Below are 21,028 nucleotides of genomic sequence, written 5' to 3' on the forward strand. Positions count from 1 at the left end.
AAATGAAGTGGAAGCGGGTGAGATAAATGCGGGCTTTGCTTATTTCTCAACAAACAACGCATCGTTGCTCGTCGACCACAAGCCGAGAGAGCTACGAGACGTATCATCTCTCAGTTGAAACAAAATTTCATTCAGCCTTTAGTGTCCCTTTAAGCAGACTAGTGCAAAATAAGACGCACAAGGCGTTTGTGCGTCATCTCCTTTTCCTACAGTGGCTATGCCGCACTGAACTATACATGTCTTCCCATCTATGCTTTAACAACTAGGCAAATTATTGACACGCCTGAACTTGATTGATTGATTGAATAAACTTTATTCAAGACAGCAAGCGCGATGTTAGTGCGCCCGCCCGGTGAGAGGCGTCCTCAGACCAGGATGACTTGGAGGTGACCTGCTTGCGCTGCCAGCCTGACTTTATTACAATAAAGTTTTCTACTACTACTACTCTCTACCAATATGCGCTGGGTGGAGGGGTGGGAGCTAACTCCGCCCACCGCAGTGTGGTAATGTTGGGGGAGTGGAGTGGTCGTTGGGTAGGGATGTTGAAGCATTCTGCGGCAATGTGGTAGAGAGCTTCTGCATCCACTTCTGAGCTTCTTCGCACAACCAAGAGCTCCTCATCCGCGATTTCCTGGTCTCCCGAAGCTCAAGCCGCTTTCAACGCTGCCAAACAAGCCGTAGCCGATTCGGTGCTTCTCATCCACCCGAGAACCGACGTCCCCACTCGCATCATGGTGGATGCATCCAGCGTTGCAATCGGCGCTGTTCTCCAGCAGAGAATTGACTCCGAGCGCTACGCCGAGCGCTACAAAAACGCGCTACAGCGTTTTTGGTCGTGAGCTGCTCGCCATTTACGCCACCATCTAGCACTTCCGGCACTTTTTGGACTGCCTGTCCTTTCACATTCTTACGGACCATAAGCCTCTGGCGTACGTTTTCCGTACGAACTCCTCCAAGTACATCGCACGGGAACCCCGTCAGCTCGCCTATATTTCGGAATTCACGACGGACATTCGGCACATCAAAGGTACCGAAAACGAGGCTGCTGACGCGCTTTCACGCATTACCTCCATCGGCAGTGCTGCGTCTGCTGTGGACTGGGAACGCCTAGCTCAGGCGCAGATTGAAGACCCTGAGCTGGAAGCACTGCGGGACCACCCGGGTTCCCTTCGGCTACAACGTGTGCCTCATCCGTTCGTGCCTGGCTCACTGTGGTGGGACATGTCAGCGGTGGCGCCTCGACCCTTCGTCGTGCTGTGTTTCACTCGCTCCACGACATCTGCCACCCCAGCATCCGAGCCACGCAGCGCCTCATTACACAGCGGTACGTCTGGCCGAGCATCAACGCTGATGTCCGCCAGTGGGCCCGTTCGTGCCTCGCTTGTCAGACAGCCAAGGTGACCCGCCACACGAAGACCCCAACGCAGCCTTTTTTGCCACCTAGCTGTCGCTTTGACCACGTGCATCTTGATTTCGTCGGTCAATTTCCACCCTCCCGTGACGGCCGGTACATTCTCAAAATGATTGACCGCTTCACCCGTTGGCCCGAAGCCGTACCAATTCCGGACATCACGGCAGAAATAATCGCAAAAGCCTTCGTTTCGACATGGGTTTGCCGTTTCGGCTGCCCCGGCATTGTTACCACGGATAGAGGCAGGCAGTTGGAATGTACACTGTTCACTTCCCTCAGCCGCTTGCTTGGCACTAAACACTGCCGCACCACGGCGTACCATCCCTGTGCCAATGGCATCGTTGAGCGGCTCCGTCGCCAGCTAAAAAGTGCTCTCACTGCGTGCCTGGATAGAGAGCACTGGGTTGATCACCTTCCTGTAGTGCTTCTTGGCCTGCGTTCCGTCCTTTGTCGCGACCTCGGCTGTTCAACTGCTGAACTTGTCTATGGCGCACCCCTGCGGCTTCCTGGCGATTTGTTCGTCCCTACGGCCTCCTCGCCCCAGCCACTTGAGTACCTCCAATGCCTGCAGGACTGCATGCAGCACCTGCGACCGGTCCCACCTCGGTCTTCTGACCACCGCATCTTTGTGCATCCCGACCTGGCGTCTTCGACACACGTTTTCCTCAGGCGGGACGCTGTAAAGGCGCCTCTTACCCCCTCCTACGATGGGCCGTACCGTATCCTTCACCAGACCCAGAAGTCCGCCCCCATCCTCTTGAATGGCCGCGAAGAAGTCGTCTCGTTGGACCGCCTCAAACCGGCCTACCTCGAGACGCCACCTAACGAACTCCGCGCAGACATCGCAGGCCTAAACACTCCACTGCTCACCCCCAAAACCAACGCCCGCCTGCCTCGCCGTCGCGTGATGTTCGACATTCCGTCTGGGCGGGGGGGGGGGGGGGGGGGCCTGTAGCGCCCTCTGGTTGGTGCTCTTAGCCGGCGCTTTGGCTCCGGCTATGAAAGACGAGAATAAAGAAATGAGCAGCGCGTGCTTGGTGCGTCAGCACGGCACGGGCAGTTCGATTCTGAAAGCCTGCCACGCTGGCACTTTCTTGCGCTGCGCTGCGACCCCGCGGTTCCCGACAGTGTCTTGTAAGTTTGGCGGATTAGAATGTCGAGTTTCTCGATTTCTGCAGTCTTAAGGAGTAGATATGGTGTGCCTTTCGTGATGCGACTTGTTAGAAGTGCTTGGATGAGTCTCGTGATGTCATGCTCTTTAAGGCCGTGTCGCCTTCGTGCTTCTCGGTGTAGAAGCTGCGTTAGTTGGGTCACTGTGTGCTGTAATGACAAGATTGCGACCATGAAACGTCTTGTGAGATATTGAGACCTAATAGGAAAAGGTGAGAAACATTGCAATTACTTATCCGTTTAAGGTAACTTGTGAAAGAGGAATTTTACCCTTGAGGCGCTGTGAGGTGTGTTTTGTGAGAGTCAGAAGCGATGATTTTTCGGGTTCACATGTGAGATCTCTTCGTTGCATCTAGTCTTTGAATAATGTGGACAGCTTGCTGTAGAGTGTCTTGTTGCTTCCAATGGATCCAGTAGAGGTTCGTAGTGTCAGATAATCGGCATGGTTGGCGTGCTTGAGGTGCGGAAGGTCTTGCAGCAGCGGTGGTAGGTCTTTCATTTCCAGGTTAAACAAAGGGGGGGAATCACCGAACCTTGCAGCGTGCCTTGTGGACGTGTAGGAAAAGGGGCAGTGCGTACGTGGCTTTACCCCACCCTGCATGTACGGTTTGATTATTAATAATGCTTCAACATAGTTGTATGTATGTTGTCCGTAGGTTGCCGAACTCATCCCGGTGAGTATGGCTTCGTGGGTCACATCGTCGAATACGCTACACATCGTCTACGGCACCTTTAACATCAAGTGACAGGATGGCATAGCGATTGTGGGAAATAAGGCGGTCGAGAAGGTCTTCTTTTAGGTAGAAGAGAGTGTCCTGCATTATGGAGTGGGGACGGAAGCCAAACATGGCGTCGGGGAAATGGTGATCGTCTTCTATGTATCCGGAGATGCGGTTGTGCACGAAGTGCTCAAAGAGTTGTCCCAGGCTGTTCAGTTGTTCAGTTGTTCAGGGAGATTCAGTTGTTCAGTTGTTCAGGGAGATTGGACGGAGATTGTACAACTTGAGAGGTTTGTGGGGATTAGGTATATTGGGGGAAGGGGGGGGATAGTGCCTTTCATGTTTCCATTGTGGGCGGACAGGGCCATGTGCCCATGGTGTATTGGGATAGTCCAGAAGGTGATCGAGACTAGCGTGGTCTAGGTTTCTGAGGAGTTTGTTTGGTATCTTGTCTTTGCTAGGTGTGGTATTGCGCGTGAGTTTGTGAAGGACGGCTTCGAGTTGGGATAGCGGGAAGGCGGCGTCCAATTCCGGGTTATGATGGCATGTGTACACGGGAGAGGGTTAGGGAGTTCGAGTGGGAGCTATCTTAGCGTTGCATGTAGTCGTTAAGTATCTGTCCCGACCCCGTGTAGTTAGGGATAAGGCGACGACGTTGACGTGTTTTATACATATACAGTTGCCTTCGTTTCTCGTGAGCCAATGAGAGTGCAGAGTATATTCCCTGTTTTACGGGTCCCAAGTGTACCTTGCAGCTTGTCACAGAATTGGTTCCAATTCAGTCTGCTTAGGTGTGGGGTGTACTCGGTTGCTTCCTTTGTTAAGCATGCGATGCGTTGTTAGAGTTTTCGATTAGTACGGTGTTTTTTCCATCCTTTTCTTAGTCCTGCGGCATCCCATAGATTCATCTTAAAAATAACAATTCTGCTCAAATTAACTGGGACAGGAACACATGAGGACCACAAAACTGCGATTGTGTTTTTCTGATGTGTTCCTATCCCCGTTAATTTGCCGCAGTTGTTATTTTTAACATGAACCTCTACCAACCGCCCATCTTTCATCCCATCGATGTTGAAAGTGGGTATCGATGGCAGGGTAGTCTGGGGTGAGGGGGATTTCCGTGTTGTGTTTGCCGAATCAGGTCATTAGATCTTGGCTACACTGTCCTATATCTATAATTGGTGCATCTTGTTGATGATCGAAGAACTTCTTCCAGTGGTTTATAGGGCAGTGTCAAAACGGTGTGGCGTGCATTTGTGATTGCCGATCATTAATGCAAGGAGGTGGTGGTCACTGCCGAGTGTGTCTGTCGTACCTTCACAATGGGAGACCTTGACATTCTTGGTAAGCGTGAGGTCAGGGGTGGTGTATCGGGAAACGCTATTCCATATTCGAGTTATCGTTTGAGGATGGTTTTGAGCGTAAAATTATGTTGATGTATAGGGACCGGGCAGCTGGACGGGTGGCGCCACCACTCGGCGCTCCGCTCGTCAGTGGAATGAGCCGGTGTATTAAACTACACAGCCTCCCGTTGTTTTTGTCGTGTTTTCTTCGGTGCTTTGTATGTTTTGGTGGCGTTGTGAGCAGACATGTGAGATGAAACGAAGTCTAGACAGGTGTGTTGGGTTCTTAGATGCAGTAATGACTATGTAAAGTTGTCGGACGCGTCTAAAGTTGGGTATCGGCTGCAATGGCATGAGCGCTTTTTGCAGCGATCTGCGCTTGGCTCCACCCGTTCTGAGTACGAATAAAACTACTATTAGTAGCATTATTTTCTTCTTAAATGCACTAACGGCTACGCAAACTTATTGGATGCTTGTAAGGTTGGGAATGGGCTACATTGACACGAGCGCTTTTTGCAGCGCTCTGCGCCTGGCTCCGCGCGATCTGAGTAGGAATAAAACTATTAGCAATATTAGAATTCATTTCTACCACTTTAAACTATCTTCACTGGTTTCAATGACTACGGCTTCCACGCCAACCTTAGCGCTGGGATACCTCGATACGTGTGCTTTAAATAGAAAGGCACCTGCATACGAGATGGATTACCGTGTAGCCGTAGAAATGTTGCAGTAGTTTACACTTTCTGTAACCGTAAGCTTTGTACCTTCGGTTTTGGTGAGCGACACTGTGACAGCATGGGAGCCTGAAAGCCGAAGTGGAAATCCCACGTTTGTGGTGGTCATTTTATCAAGAGCCAAAGTTATTCACTAACTCAAAGCCCAAGCTACAAACCATCCCTCCTCCTCTTCCCGTTTTACCACCTGTGTAGAATAAAGGCTGGCACCGATAGTTAAAAAATGTGGCAGTGTTAACGTCAGCCGGTGTTTTTTAATGCTGAAGTATTAGAACCTAAAAAATCGTGTAATGTCTGGTGAAGACACCAAAAACGCGCGATTAGTTGCCTCAAATATAGGGTGCATGAGCCCGAGTCCTCCACCACAGACACATTTCCGACACACTGGAAAAAGTTTAGATTTGGAGAGAGGGCATGGAAGTTGAAAATTAAACAGAAAAATCATCTAGCCCTCCGTCTAATGATTATGATGGTTGAACACAAAGCTTTCTTCGTGCGAAATCGAATGGGAAATGGTCAAAGTCAAAGACGCTGCGATCAAAAGACCAAACTGCGTGCTGGTCAAATTCGACGCTTAACTAGTCAAAGTTAAAATCCCGGAGGCACCCAAGGAAACCCATACGATAGAGCTTTGCGATAAACTATCATCGTCGTTAGACGGAGGTGTGCATGATTTTTCAATCGTAGGTGGCAGCTTGTAAACCGACCGCAGCATTCAGTTGTGAAGCTGAGTACAGGTTTCGGGCACCCTCCTGTTTTGCGTCCTTCAGCCACCCAGGAATTGGTTTTTGAAAAACCATTTACCAACTAGCCAGCAACCATTGCAATTCTTGTAAAGCAATGCTTCTGCACGACAGGCAATAACGTTCTACTATCATGCGGTATTTATTCTATCAACGACTGCCGATGACTGTAGTAAGAGCATTTCTGTGAAATTAAACACGTTTCAGCCGTAGGTGATGAAGTTACGGAAGCGTCGTCCGTCACAATTTCTGTTTGGAGGTAAATCTTCGAAGACACCCCCCAACTTTGTCTTTCGCTTGAGCACGACGTCGACGCCGTTTCGTCATCAACTGCCAAAGGCCAGCGCCGCAGCATTTCTAGATCGGTTGCACACACAGGCTTTGTGGGAGCATTTAGCGGCAATATACTCCTCGATTCGCGAAACTGCATGCAGGCATAAAAAAATTGCATGAAGCAACGTACTTTCACTTCCAGCTTGACTTCCAGCTTGGCGCATTGAGTGTCGTCTGCTATTTGTAAATACTGAGTATGGGCGTAAATAACGCACATGGCATGCCTCGTAAACGTAACATCCACGCTCAAGATTTACCGATCTGAAAAATGGCCGTGGGGTTACGTACGCTTTGCAAGCCGCACCGCAGAAAAACGACAGAAAGCCATGCAAAACTACGCTGCGCTGACCGCCACCGGCATTCCACTGACGAGCGGCTCGCCACGGGCGGCGCTGTTCGCTGAAACGACGGTGGTGCCATACAACGGCCGCCCGGTCCCTATGGCCACTTGTGGTTTGGTGTCTTCGATTGTATTGCGTTTGTAGCCCTAGACCATCTGCGGTGCTATAAATCTCGCAGGACAATAAGCGGGCAGTGTTTCACACTGGTCGTAGCGCGTTTTAGTAGGTCACGAAGGCCTGTCAGCAGATGCTTAGGAGACCTGTAAATGTTAAGTACGAACAAGCCTGGTTGTGATTTGTGGGCAGACAGAACTTCTACAAACGTGTGTCTATTGTGCTTGGTAGGGGTACAATTTGTGCAGTAAGGATCATGCATACGATGGCAGTGCGGAAGTTTTGGTCGTCCAGTGGTATGGATGACCATGCGGAGTTCATGCGGGGTGGTGCCTGCGGTGATGCCCTGCATGACGCCGCGGGAAGTACCCGTAGGGGCTTCATGTAGGCCGTTACTTCGTATCTAGTAGAGGAGAGTTAGATAGCGGTAAGAAAACGGAGTGCACCAACGACGGCCTCATTGGGAGTGCTTACAGCAGAGAGATGGGTTTGTGCTTGGGGTTCTACAGTGGCTTGAGAGTAGAACTGTGCGGCTGGCATGTTGCTGGCGATTTGCAGGTTGTTGGTTATTTGATCAGTGGTCCAAGCTCCGACCCGAAGGCCAGAGCGAGGCCGAATATTTATCTTGTAGTCTGTGGCAGTCAGTCGGGGAGCAAGTGTAGAAGGGGAAGCGGCAGGCTGAATGCTTCGTTCAGGGCTTACTTGAGTCGTAGTCTGAGTTGGGTTATCTGAAGGCTTGTCTCATGCGCAGTACTTGTCTCCAGGGGTTACGACCGTCCACTCAGGGGGTCATACGCTGGTTCGTCTGAGGCTGGTGTCACAGCGCTTGAAGGAGGCTGCATATGAAGCGCGACATGTGCTGCAGGTGCAGATGCCGGGAGTAGAGCGTGTGGCGGAAGCGCGGAGCAGCTGGGGCTTGGGAACTAGGCCTGATAGGCCTAGCGAAGTGAGCGGGGTGGTCAGATTTTCAAAGGGTGTTTTTTATTTACCAGTAGGACTACGGATCCTCCGGTGGGTGGTGTCCACGCGATCCGTGTGAAGTAGCGATCCTCGTGGTGTAGGTTTTGCCGCGATAACTGGAAATTACCGTACAAGATAGCAATCGAGGCGGGAGCCAACGGGAAGTATGTATGTATGACGCGGCCCCCTAGCAACGTTTTTCCTAGCTGAAGTGATTTAAATACATCAGCACACGCATTTTAAATACGTCAGCACACTCATCGTGCGTTACCTACATATTTGCTCTTGGTTGAACAACCTCACAACCTCACTTTTCATTTCTGCCGTTTCCTTGCGTTAATATTGCTATTTTATGCAATCGGCATCGTCTGTTAAAAATATTTCGACTATGTTTACGTTCCCGGTTTTGGTAAAATACAACTAACGGACGCACTGGATACGAAATATAGCCGTTAATTTATGGAAATAGGCTGTCGAGGCATAACGAAAATTATAATGTGCACTGTAGACGGGTTGTAAATAGAAAGGTAATGTATCAAATGGTGCGATACATGAAATAAATCTTGTATTTTGTGAGTTAAGTAAAATAAAGCATCGCTGCATTTAAATAATCTCTTCTTGCAAGCCTCGGTGCGTTCCGGTCGACATCATGTGGAGGAAGCAGGGCGGACTTCCTATGCGGAGCCAGATGCTGTAGAGGCAATATCGCCGAGGCCCAAGAACGTCTTCGGTTTCGCAATATCTCACGCAAGGGGAAAAAAAACGGGAGGAGGAGAATATCGATTGCCCGCAGTCGAGATTTTTCCCAGCATCGGATGATTCGGCCTTAGGAGTTGTTCACCGTTGTCAAAAGGCTTCAAACATATAACACAGAGAAAACATTTGCTGGCACCCGTTCCAATTGATGTGGCGGATTCATCGCTATAGTAGCAGTAACGTGTGACAGATTCGTGTTGATGAACTGAATTCAACTCACTCGCCCTCCTCCTCCCACCCACTGCTCCACCTCCTTCTTCGCCCCTCTGCTCCCCCCCCCCCCCTGACAAGAGAGGCTTCAGGCATTTAATAAAAACAACGACTCGAGTGGTTTTTTTTCTGCGAAATGACACTCCTACTGCGAGGCACTAAAAGAGAGCGGGAGGGGAAAGCTGAAATCTGTTCAAAAAGCGCCAAGGGGTCATGAAGCCCATTTAGTCACCCAAAAATGGGAACATTCAGTCTATGAAGCCTTACGAGTTCACGACCCCGTGCGTTGCCTTTTGAGTGCCGTCGAAGACATATGAAGCCGAAGCCAGTGTAGTGTAAGTGACTCAAAATATCTCCTCTTACGAATACAGCCACTCTCGGCTGTCGGACCTTAGCATAGCAGTTAAATTAGAGAAGGCGTTTCGCCCTCTCTAATCTATTGAGAAAACGTATACTTTTGCTTGCTAAGCTGATGTATCAAGAGCTCTACCACTGCTGCGTATTCCAGTTCATTTATACGCAACGCAGCATCAGGGTGGAACCACCTACCAGGTTCAGTGGCACTTACAAACGACTTTGATTAATTTAAAAGACGTTTGAATAATGTGTACTATATCTGACGAGTTGTCTGTTTCAGTGTTTTTCTTTCTGAGTACTGTTCAATCATGACTATGTACAATGTTCCGTATGTTTCACTACAGCACATCATCTTTTTCATGGGCCATCTGTTCACTGTAGCATTACCACTTGCATTACCATATCGTATTTCTTGTGTGTATGAGTTTCATTACGTGTATGAACGCGCTGAAATTTCTAATGTATCTTGTTTCTTTATTTTTCGCCTTGTACACGAATTGCCAATTTCTGTTATGTTTGTTATTTTTTGTTTGCGTTGTACTGCAATGTACCACCCCCCTCAATAATGCCCCTGAGGCCATAAGGGTATATTAATAAATAAATAAATAAATAAATAAATAAATAAATAAATAAATAAATAAATAAATAAATAAATTCGCTTGTACTCATAGCCAGCGCGAAATAAATGTGTTGCTGTCCCAACATCTTCATTGAAAAAACAGAAGCGATTTGTCCTTTTCGAGGCTTTCGGATTGTTTTGTTGGAACCGGTATCAAATCCAGCAGCCACAATCACCAATGAGGGTGAATTGGAGTATGTTAAGCGATGTGTGGACTGGCACGAAAAATTAGGGAATACCTAGTAACGTATTACAGCCAGTCACTAAGCTTTTCTGTTACAAATGGTAAAATGTTGTTACGGAGAGGAATACGAGAAAATGAAGGTGTGTTCCACACACGAATGTACAGGGAAGTGAGCACCGTGTTGTACCTAGCACGAACCTGTTCTTCTACTCAGCTGAGCCCTAGCACCTGTTCGCAATGCTTGGGGCTATGTACTACCACTTCGTTCTTTGGCTGCTGACACACTGTAACATAACCCCCGCGGCAAGAAGCGCCGTCTTGGTGCTTCGTACGGCGATGTTGTCCGAGGGCGATGGTACGGCTTCAGGCGGGAAACGTGGACAATGTCTGTTTTGCCGGTGCCAAGGTGGTAAGTTGGCGAAGGGGTGGCTGGAGAGATTTTGTACGTGACTGGGGTCACTTGATGGATCACGTGGCAGGGTCCCGAGTAAGGGAACAGCAGTTTTTTAGAGAGCCCCACGCGGCGGGAAGGCGACCACAAAAGAACAAGAGTCCCAGGTGAGAACTGGAGGTCTCGGTGCCAGGAATCATAAAGCGCCTTTTAGCAAAAATGCGATGAGCAGAGGCCAGAGCGGGCAACTTGTCGAGCATGGTCGGCACGGTCAACTGCGGCTCGGGCATATTCTGAAGTTGGAGCTGAAAACGGCAAGAGAGGGTCCAGTGGCAAAGTGGGCTCATGACCGTAGAGCAGGTAAAAGGGAGAATATCCAGCGGTGTCGTGACGGGACGAATTGTAACAAATGTGACGTACGGTAACGTCACGTCCCAATCACGATGGTCGTCGGAGACATACATTGAGAGCATGTCGGTAAATGTTCTGTATAGTCTCTCAGTGAGACCATTCGTCTGAGGGTGGTAAGAAGTCGCGATCTATGTGTTGCGTTGAAGAAGCACGAAGAATATCGGCCTCAACGCGAGACAAGAAATAGCGGCGCCGATCAGTAAGGAGCTGGCGAGGAGCGCCATGATGAAGGATGACGTCTTGGAGAAGAAAATCGGCAACGTCAGAGGCACAGCTGGTGGTGAGAGCGCGTGTAATGGCGTAACGTGTGGCGTTATCATTGGCGACCGCTATCCACTTGTTGCCCGAAGCGGATGCCGGGAAAAGGCCGAGGAGATCGACGCCTACACGAAAAAATGGTTCGGTGGGTATGTCAAATGGTTGGAGCAGGCCTGCTGGGGATGTCGTAGGCTTTTTACGGCGTTGTCAGAGATCGCAAGAGGCCACATAACGCCGTACAGACCGATAAAGGCCTGGCCAGAAGATAGCGACGGCGCACAATGTCGTAGGTGCGGGAAACTTCGAGGTGGCCTGCAGTTGGTAAGTCATGGAGCTGCTGGAGAAAGTCCAAGCGCAGATGTTCAGAGAGGGCCGGAAGCTACTCTGGACCCTCGGGGCGGATGTTGTAGCGATAGAGGATCCCATTGCGTAACTTGAAGAGACGCAGTGAAGGGTCATGGGAGCCAGAGTTCAGGCGGTTCATAATTGGGCCCAGGGATGAATCGCGAAGCTGCTCGTCCCCAAGGCGTAACAAATCCGTTTTTGTGAGCACACTACTTGAGTTTCTCGAAACATCAGGGTCGGGGTTGTCAACCGGGTAACGAGACAGGCAATCGGTTTCTTGATGCAAGCGGCCGGACTTATAAACTATGGTGTATGAATACTCCTGCAGACGCAGAGCCCAGCGACCTAGGCGTCCTGTTGGATATTACAGAGAAGTAAGCCAACAGAGCGCGGGGTGGTCGGTTATCACCGAAAAGGGGCGTCCATACAGATACGGGCGAAATTTTGCTACAGCCCACACCAGTGCCAAGCACTCCCTCTCCGTGATTGAATAGTTCTGTTCAGCGGATGTCAAGAGGCGGCTGGCGTATGCAATAAAACGGTCTCTACCGTCCTGTCGCTGAGCGAGGATAGCACCAATCCCATGTCTGCTAGCGTCAGTCCGTACATCGGTGGCGGCAGTGGGATCGAAGTGGGCCAGGATAGGTGAAGTGATGAGAGTGGATTTCAATTTAGCAAACGCTTCTGTCTGAGATGCGCCCCAATTGAACTCGGCATCCTTTTTAACAAGGTCTGTCAGAGGGCGCGCAATGTCAGCAAACTCCCGTATAAAACGCCGGAAGTAAGAGAATAGGCCAAGAAAACTGCGGACGTCCTTGGATGGGTGAGGCTCAGGGAATTGCTTGACTGCGCGCACTTTGTCAGGGTCGGGTTGAACCCCATTATCGCCAACAAGGCGGCCGAGTAGGGTTATCTGGCGGCGGCCAAAGCGACATTTTTTTTAGTTCAGCTGGAGACCTGCACGTCGAAATATTATCAGGATATCTGAAAGGTGCTGAAGATGCGTTTCAAAACAGGGTGAAAATACTATTACATCGTCCAGGTAGCAGAAGCCTGTTGATTATTTGAAACTGCGCAGAAAAGAGCCCATCATTCCCTCGAAGTTTGCGGGAGCATTGCATATCCCGACCGGCATTACTTTGAACTGGTAAAGGCCGTCCGGTGTGATGAAAGCGGCCTTCTATCGGTCCATCTGATCAACAGCTATCTGCCAGTAGCCAGATCGAAGGTCAATTTAAGAGAAATATTTAGCACCGTGCAAACATTCGAGAGCGTCGTCAATCCTGTGTAGGGGGTAGACGTCTTTTTTTTGTAATATGACTAAGATGCCGGCAATCAACGCAGAATTGCCAGGGGCCGTCTTTCTTTTTTACCAGCACCACTGGTGAGGCCCAGGGGCTTCACGAAGGCTCGATAATACCGGTGAGGCCCAGGGGCTGCACGAAGGCTCGATAATATCCTCATAGAGCATCTTGACAACTTCGGCTTGGATGACGTCCCGTTCAGAGCGAGACACGCGATACGGGCGCCTGTGGATGGGGATGGCGTCACCTGTGTCGATTCGATGAGTCACGAGGCTAGTTCGACCCAACACTGGATTTTCCAAGTCGAAAATGTCACCGTACGTAGCCAAGAGCTCACGAAAAAGTTTAACGGATCTGGGGAAAGGTCAGGGCTGATGATAGCGTCGTATTTAGCGGTGGACGGAGGTGTAGCGGGCGCCGCAGGCGAATGGGATATAGGGTCTACGGTAAAAGCAGAAATATGGAAATCGGAGACCGGACAAAGAGTAGCGACAGTCATTCCTTGAGGAAGAACCTCGGTGTGGAATGCGAAGTTCAGGAGAAGTAAGGAGAAGTAAGGAGACGTGTTTCTGCTGTATGAAGACAATACTACGAGGAAGGGTGACGTTGCGCGTGAGTAGAACGTCAAGGACAGGCGCAACGACGTAGTCTCCGTCTGGGACGGGCATCCTTGAAAAGAGAGAGACATAAGTAGCGGCTTGAGGCGGCAGGCGAATGTGATCATCAGAGCGTAAGTGGAGGGAAGGAGGGGCGTGGTCGTCGGAGGAAAGTGGGAGCTCAAGGCGAAGAAGACCCATCGAACCGTCGATTAATGTAATGCAGAATGGTCTTTGAGGAAATCACGGCCGAGAATGACGTTATGAGGGCATTTGTCCAGAACAAAGAACATAAAAGTGACGGGGTGGTCAGCGATGCTCACTCGGGCGGTGCACATGCCGGCAACAGCCGAAGTTCCTCCGTCAGCAACGCGAACATGGGAAAGGGCAGGGGAGAGTACCTTGCGGAGACGAGAGCGCAGCTGTGCACTCATGACGGAGATGTGAGCACTAGCATCGATTAGGGCATTAACAGGTACGCCATCCATTTCAACTGCTAGCAAATTGCCTTTAGTCGGCAACGTCAACAGATGGTTTGCGTGGTCGGTCGTTGATGCAGCGTCACCTCCGGGAGCTGCATCAGTTAGTTTCCCTGAGATGAACGGCGAGAGTGGTGCGGCGAAATCCGACGAGGTTCCGGAGAACGAGACGGGAGACGGCGTTGGGAGGTTGTACTCTCCGGGGGAGCATCTGCAGGCAATTAGGACTCAAATTGGGGCTGCGAGCGCTAGTAGGTTGGGCGGTGTCCATCGTTGCGGCGGGAGTCGTCCCAAAAGGTACTTCTGGAGGACCAGAGGTTCCGACTGTAGCGAGTGACGTGCCCAACACGCCTGCACGTGAAACAAATCGGCCTGTCATCCGGCGTTCTCCATTCAGCGGGATATCGATAGCGCGTAGGGCCGTACATATTGCGTGGTCCGGGTGGGTCATAACTGCGGCGGAGAGCAGGAGTTATGGCGAATACTGGCTGGAGGCCCATGTTGGTAATTTCATCACGAGCGACAGCTTGAATCAGCGAAATGGCTGGAACAGGACTGTTGACGGCATGGGGCATGGTTTCGGCAGGAGCAGTCGCTTCAAGTTCTCGGCGTACTATCTTTTGGACGGTGTTTTCAAGGGCGTCGCGGTAAGAAGGCGCGGGCGAAAACGACTGAGGGGCTAGTGCGTCCCAAGTGTCATAAGTAGCAGCAGTGTTGGGCAGCCGTTGGAACTGCTGCGTGATACGGCGGCTCTTCGCTTGCTCGAAGCGCCGGCATTCTTTCAGGATAGCATCGACTGTCGTACAGTCCTTGCATATGAGCAAGTGAAAGGCATCGTCAGCTATTCCTTTTAGGACATGCCTGACCTTGTCCTGCTCGGTCATGCTGGCATCTACCTTACGACCGAGGGCCAGAACGTCGTGGATGTAGGAGGTGTGCGGCTCGGTCGACGTTTGGGCACGGGAGGCAAGTTCACTTTTTGCACGTAGATGACGGGCGACCGGTTTGCCGAACTCTTCCAAAAGCTTGGCTTTACAAGCGTCCCAGGTGGTGAGCGTGCCTTCATTCGTCTCGTAACACGTGAGGGCCGTACCTCTGAAGCAGTAAGGAAGGTTGGCGAGCAAGACAGTGTGGTCCCAATGGTTGTGGGTGCTGATCCGTCCTAGTGGTTGATCCAATCTTCGACATCGATGTTGTCAGTTCCGGTGAAGAAACCAGGTTAGCGGGGCTGAGTAACGACGACCAGCGGAGTCGCTGACTTGCTGGGCGGAGCCATGGTGGCAGGATGAATATGACTCCCGCTGCGGAGTAACGTGATGAAGGTTCACGAAGCCTCGAGGATTGGGGAGCCAAGACGAGAGGGAAGGGATGTCGGGCAACCTCCACCAAGATGTTACGGAGAGGAATATGTGAAAATGAAGGTGTATTTCACACACGTATGTACAGGGAAGCGAGAACAATGTTGGACCTAGCACGAACCTCTTCTTCTACTCAGCTGAGCCCTATCACATGTCCGCAATTCTTGGGGCTATGTAATGCCATTTCGTTCTTTGGCTGCTGACACACTGTAACAATATGATTCGTTCTCGCGTGATCTCAGGAACGTCACGATATAGGTGCATGAGTAACGAACTATTCCGCTGGGGTCGGTGCATCTTCGTTTTGAATACCTCATATGCTAGATTCCTTTGAAAGTTTCGCGTGCCGAACGAAATGGGCCAGCTGCTGCAGCGTTTTTCTCGTGAATCGTGACAAAAAAAATTAAACAGGGAGGACTAATATGCGCTTACTCATTGATGGTAGGCTTCGGTTAACTTTTACAGTCGGCCTTGAAATAATTAATCAGAACACGGAAGTGCAGAAGCACGAATGCAGAGAAACGGTCACTGATTCAAGTCAGTGCTCCCCTTCCTGACATAAAAAAATTCCCCGCATTTCCCCGAGGGGAAGAATGTGAAAGTGTGAATGCACGAGTTGAATTTGCGCGGTTCGGTAATGTTCGCGAAAGAGAGATCACACACACACAACTACAAAGAAAGAAAGATGCATTTATTCACAGACACGTATTTGTGTTGTCGTTGTACTTGATTGCAAGAGCGGATCTCAGCTTTGAAATTTCGTGTCAGTACTCCTTTAAGCAGGTGCATTAGCCCTTCTCACGCCCGATTCTTGGCCAATCCCCCACGTAGGTATGTGCCATGTCAGCGGCCAGGCAGCGCGCGCCCATCTCCACGTGCGCGAACATCGCCGGTGGACGCAGGTTCAGGGTCGCTTAAGAAGTGCATTCGCACTTAAAACACGCAACAGCAAAAAATTGCTGCTATTCGTGGTCACGAGTGGGTGTGTTCATTGACCTCCAAAGACACCCCGGCGTGCACTGCTACTAATTGAAATAGAATACTAAATTACCAGTAAGTGTTTTCGAAAACTGGACCCAGAGGCATAGCTGGAGTCATAAACACTACATTTTAAAACAAATATAAAAGAACGATGCTAATTGGTTGGGCATTGTCAATCCTGAAGGGAATACTCTTTGAGGTCTCTGTCGTGGAGCAGCCAAGAAGTGTAAGAGTTATCTTTCTTTTTTGGCACTATACTGTCACCGAAACGCGCGAAAGTGATATTTATAGGCCATGAGTCACGGCGTACTAGAAGGGTGCTAATAGATTTGGGCCTCCTGGGAATCTTTTACTTTCATAAAAAAATATCGTACGCATAGACCCTTTTGGTATTTCGTCTGTATCAGTAGTCCGTGCGTAGATTTAAAACACCACGGAGGAACTGAAGGCGCTTGTTACCAGCGAAATACACCAGTGCAGCAAAATTTGACATTTTAATTTCGGTTGGAAATGCCAACACTTCCGCAATCTTTCCCAAAATATTTAGACGGTAGCCACGTTTGTGCCGTCACCACGGTGTTAGACCCTGACCTGAAGCTTGTCCTTCACACGGCTCAGGTGCTGCTCCGTGGAGAACTGCATCACAACCCTCCTTTCTCTAGAGACATTTACTTTTTAGAAAAGCAGCTATGCTGGGTTTAACTTATAATTTCACTATAATTTGATCCGGTCGGTTCCGTTCTTCTCCCGATCGTAACCGTACCAGAGGGCCATAATGTAGCTTCTCCCTTCGTTAGGGTTTGTGTAGACGTCATCAAAGTTCGTGTTAACCGAGAATTTGCGGCGACCGGTGTTCACAGTTTTAGAGTACAGCTCTTAAGCGGCCGTTCCGGTGGTTTCGCGTCGTCCCTCGGTGTCGGCCTCGTTGCAACCGAGAGAACGAAGAGGTCACCAAAGATAGCGCGAGCAGGAAATCGGGGGATGAAAGTATGGCTAAAGTGTGAGGGAGACGGCGGTATGCCGAAGTCGCGCGAGACATGGTCACCGGCGACGACGCGATACAAGATGACGCCAGAGTATAGCGCGCGCCATCGTGCGTTCGCTGATGACGCAATCACCTCGTGAGACGCAGCAGCTATGCGCCGTGGCCGAGAAAATTGTAGTTCGCACTGCGTTCAGATTGCGTATTAAGGAGTATCGTAATCGTCAGCCAATTTTATCGCAAGGCACACTTATACTTGTCGTCTGTGATTTATCCAGCGATGCTGGCATGTCGCCGTTTGTCCGTCCCCGCGTGCCTTGGCTGGTATCACGGCGCATGTACAGCCTAGTAGAGATGAGAAAACGGCAATAGTTATGCCAGCACTCAAGTTCTTGCCACCGAGCCCAGGTCCCCCTGCTTCTGCAGTGAGAATCAACTTTTCGGCGATAATTCTTTGCCGTCAACAATGCATAACTGCGTGTTTTGTTGCTGTGATTACGTCCGTCCAAAGCCTTTGATTCAGTTTTTTTCCCTTTCGAAATACAGACAGTATTCAAATATTTTCGTCGGCGCCAAATTCTGTTTGCATGAAAGATGGATAAAAAATAGATTCTTTGCGACCGCCTCAATGCCATAAAAAACAGTTGAACTTTTTCTGAAACTGATATTTTCTTAGTCTGTTCGAAACTTAGATGGACGACCAATAATATAGATCGGCCATAACATATTTTGCCGCTTACAACAGCGCTTCCGAACGCGCATAGAACCCATTCTTCACTGAGGTTTTTGTGACGAGTTGGTTAAAAAATTGAAACCTATGGATCCATCCATTTGCGCAACGTAAATCTACCAAGCCTCCAAATAAGAAAGTTGTACGGCCTACTACATTACTGTTACCCAGCTTTTTCGTTTCCTCAATTTTAATGCCTAGTTGCGGCCTCATCCATCAACCTCTTCTTCGGAGCTGGGCCGCTTGTGGTTTCCAGAGAGCTCATCAACTTTCCGTTAGGTCGACACAATATATTCACCCCCCCCCCCCTCCCTCCTGTACAAAACTGCCACAAATAAATCAGTGAGGCGGCATTCTTGCGTTCGCAGACATCCAGAAGGTGGAGGGGGATGCAGCTCCTGTAAGGAATCCAAGCACAGAAGCTTGTCGCAAGGTTATTAAAGTGGAACAGATGAAGCGTACACATCCCGGACACACAATGGTTCTAAGGGGAAAAAAACCCTAGGCTATACAACAGCCAGCTGTTAACTTGGTGCGATGACCTGTCTGAGCTCTGTTGCCTCACACTGGGTTCATCCCACGCTTCTAAAATGCGAACCCAAGTTCATGCTGACTTTCCGAATACTCCGGGCACACCGGATTCGGGGCAGGTCGTCGACAATCGATGCACCTTCCCGCCGTGGCTGCAGCTGCGGATGGCAGATTTTCGAATTGAGTTTTCGCCATTTCGCAGCCGAGTTTAGCAATGCGTCAGTAGATTAAAAGAAGCTGCTCGGCCGTTGAAATCTCCGCCCGCTTTTAATAGGCACCCCGCCAGGCGGTGAGCTTTTTGCTATCCCGCGAGACGGTAATTTTGGCGGTTCGCGAGCGCCAAGGCGCGTGACTCTCTCGTACTCTCGGCGCCCGGGCGCTCTGTTTTCGGGATGGCTTGTTCGCACCACCAAGGCGTTCCTAAACGGAAGATGGTGAACCAGGCTTCGCGACGAGGACAAGAATTGCCCAGGTAAAGTGCTTGTTAAACGCGCTGATGCGGCCGTTGCATGGAAAATACAGACTGAAATGACACGATGCTTCACGGGAATGGTAAAGGGGGGGGGGGGGAGAATAAATCAATGAGGAATATTCTTAGCTGACGTGGCACAAGAAGGAGGATGAAAAGAAACTCTGGTCTCCCTCTGTTTTCTTCTCCCTAATCAATCAGTCAATAAATTTTCGACTATCACATAAATACCACCCAGCTGGATCGCGCTTCATGCTGCAAATGCTTAGGCGTTACACTCACAGAAGGTCTTTACTGTAGTAACCATGCCGACATCATCTGCGCCAAAGCTCTCATTCAGCGCTGCGCCCTGAATGAGAGCGGACGCATGCTCACGCGCTCGCTTGCCATCATGGCTAAAGAATCGACGGCTGCAGCGGAAGATAACACGGCCTCAAGGAACGCTTCGCCGAAGGATGGACGTGGCTCTTGCGCCGCTCGCTTTTACGCCAAGCAGCAATTCTTGCAGTGTTTAAGTTGCGAACGACGGTTTCACTGCAAATGTATAAACGTTCGCCCGGAAGATTTTAATTTCTTCATGGAGTCCGGCCAAAGCTCGAACAAGTGTTCATCGTGCTCAAGGCGTTCGTCCGTATCTCCTTCAGTGGGCAATGGGACCGATTTTGATTCATCGGAAGTGCACCCAACAAGCAACTCGGCTGAAATTGGGAAGCTAAGTACCCTCGACCACATCAGTGAGCTCTCGGCCATCCTAAACAGGCTGGATTTGGTGGAAACTGAAGTTAAATGCTTGAAAGCTGAAAACAGCCACCTGCGCTCGGAGCTGCTGCAACTTCGCGGTAACTTTCCACCTTTGCCTCCACCGGCTTCACGCCCCTTATCGAAAGTAGTTGCGGCTGGTAGGATGACTGTATCGTGCCCACGCCCCTCCAACGCAGACAGCGCTGGTGCTTCGAATCGAATAAGCCAACATATCGTCAACAAGCACCGTCAGGCACTATCATCAAAGAACGCCGGCGTCGATAGTGACCGTCCGGATGTCGTCGTCGACGGTGCTAACGGTTGTGCAAGCAGTGACCTTGCCAGCGGTTGTGGTGGTGGCACTTCGCCGACGGACATTACGGAAGACAGTTTCAAGGTGGTGAAGTACCGACGTCGAGCAACGGCGTCATCTGGAACTTCCAAGTTGTCGAAGGTAAAGGCTGTACCACGAAAACCCATTTCCAAAGCTCTCTTCGTCTCTAGGCTTGATCCCAAAACGTCGATTGAAGACGTTAAAGACTTCGTAAAACCTGTCCTGGGTGACAAAACAGTCCAGTGCGTGAAGCTGCGTACGAAGTATGACTCTTACGCCTCGTTTCACCTTTCTGGTGATGACGAGGCATTTGCCGCTTTGAACTGCTTCGATGTTTGGCCCGAGGGCTCTATATTCCACCAATTATTCGGTAAACTTGATGAGTCCCGTGTTGTAGAAGCCCAAAATGACAGTCATGGACACTAGATCAGCCACATCGGTCTATTATCAAAATGTCAGAGGCCTACGTACTAAGGCCAGTGAATTTTTTGCCAATGTTGTAGCTTCCTGCTTTGACATAATTTGCCTAACGGAGACATGGTTATGCCAAGACCTATCCGACTCCCTATATTTTACAGATCGCTATACTGTGTTCCGTCGTGATCGTAACTATGAAGCCACAAGACAGATGTTCGGAGGAGGTGTCCTTATAGCTGTCTCAGGCGCAGTAAAGGCTACACGTAGGCTTGATCTTGAAACCTATGATGAGTGTGTTTGGGTCGAGATCCAGGCTAACCGGTGCAGTTACCTTATAGGTAACCATTATTTTCCCCCCAAATTCGACAGCTCATCATTTATTACACATTTTAGCACACTAACTGATAAAGTTGACTTCAGTAAACATCATGTGCAACTCTATGGTGATTTCAACCTTCTCAAGGTTGACTGGTTGCTTGGTACTACAGATGGCTGTGATTGTGTGACGGCCAGCAAGGCCTCTTGGTTCTTGACTTTTATCAATTTTAGTGGCTTAATTCAATACAATAATTTGAAAAACGTGGCTGGTAACACTCTTGACATTATGCTATCAAATTTTTGTATCGGCAGTTTGGAAGCTGTAACGGAATCTCTTGTCAACATTGATTCCTTCCACCCGCCTTTCGTGGTAACTTTTATCGCTACTT

General features: G+C 49.9%; 2 protein-coding genes across 3 annotated transcripts in view; one reads left to right on the top strand and one right to left on the bottom strand.

Moving 5' to 3' along the window:
* LOC144169481 (substance-K receptor-like) overlaps positions 1–21,028 on the bottom strand; it is a 340,849-nt gene that overhangs the window by 254,684 nt on the left and 65,137 nt on the right. The gene's annotated exons all lie outside the window — the stretch shown is intronic.
* LOC144158716 (uncharacterized) lies at positions 19,221–21,001 on the top strand. Its single transcript, XM_077689798.1, has one exon. The coding sequence runs from the start codon at positions 19,221–19,223 to the stop codon at positions 20,328–20,330; it is 1,110 nt and encodes a 369-aa protein (XP_077545924.1). The 3' UTR covers positions 20,331–21,001.

Source organism: Haemaphysalis longicornis, unplaced genomic scaffold (genome assembly GCF_048455015.1).
Source record: "Haemaphysalis longicornis isolate Haplotype H1 unplaced genomic scaffold, Haemaphysalis longicornis Haplotype H1 scaffold_1, whole genome shotgun sequence".
In the NCBI taxonomy this organism is placed as follows: domain Eukaryota; kingdom Metazoa; phylum Arthropoda; class Arachnida; order Ixodida; family Ixodidae; genus Haemaphysalis; species Haemaphysalis longicornis.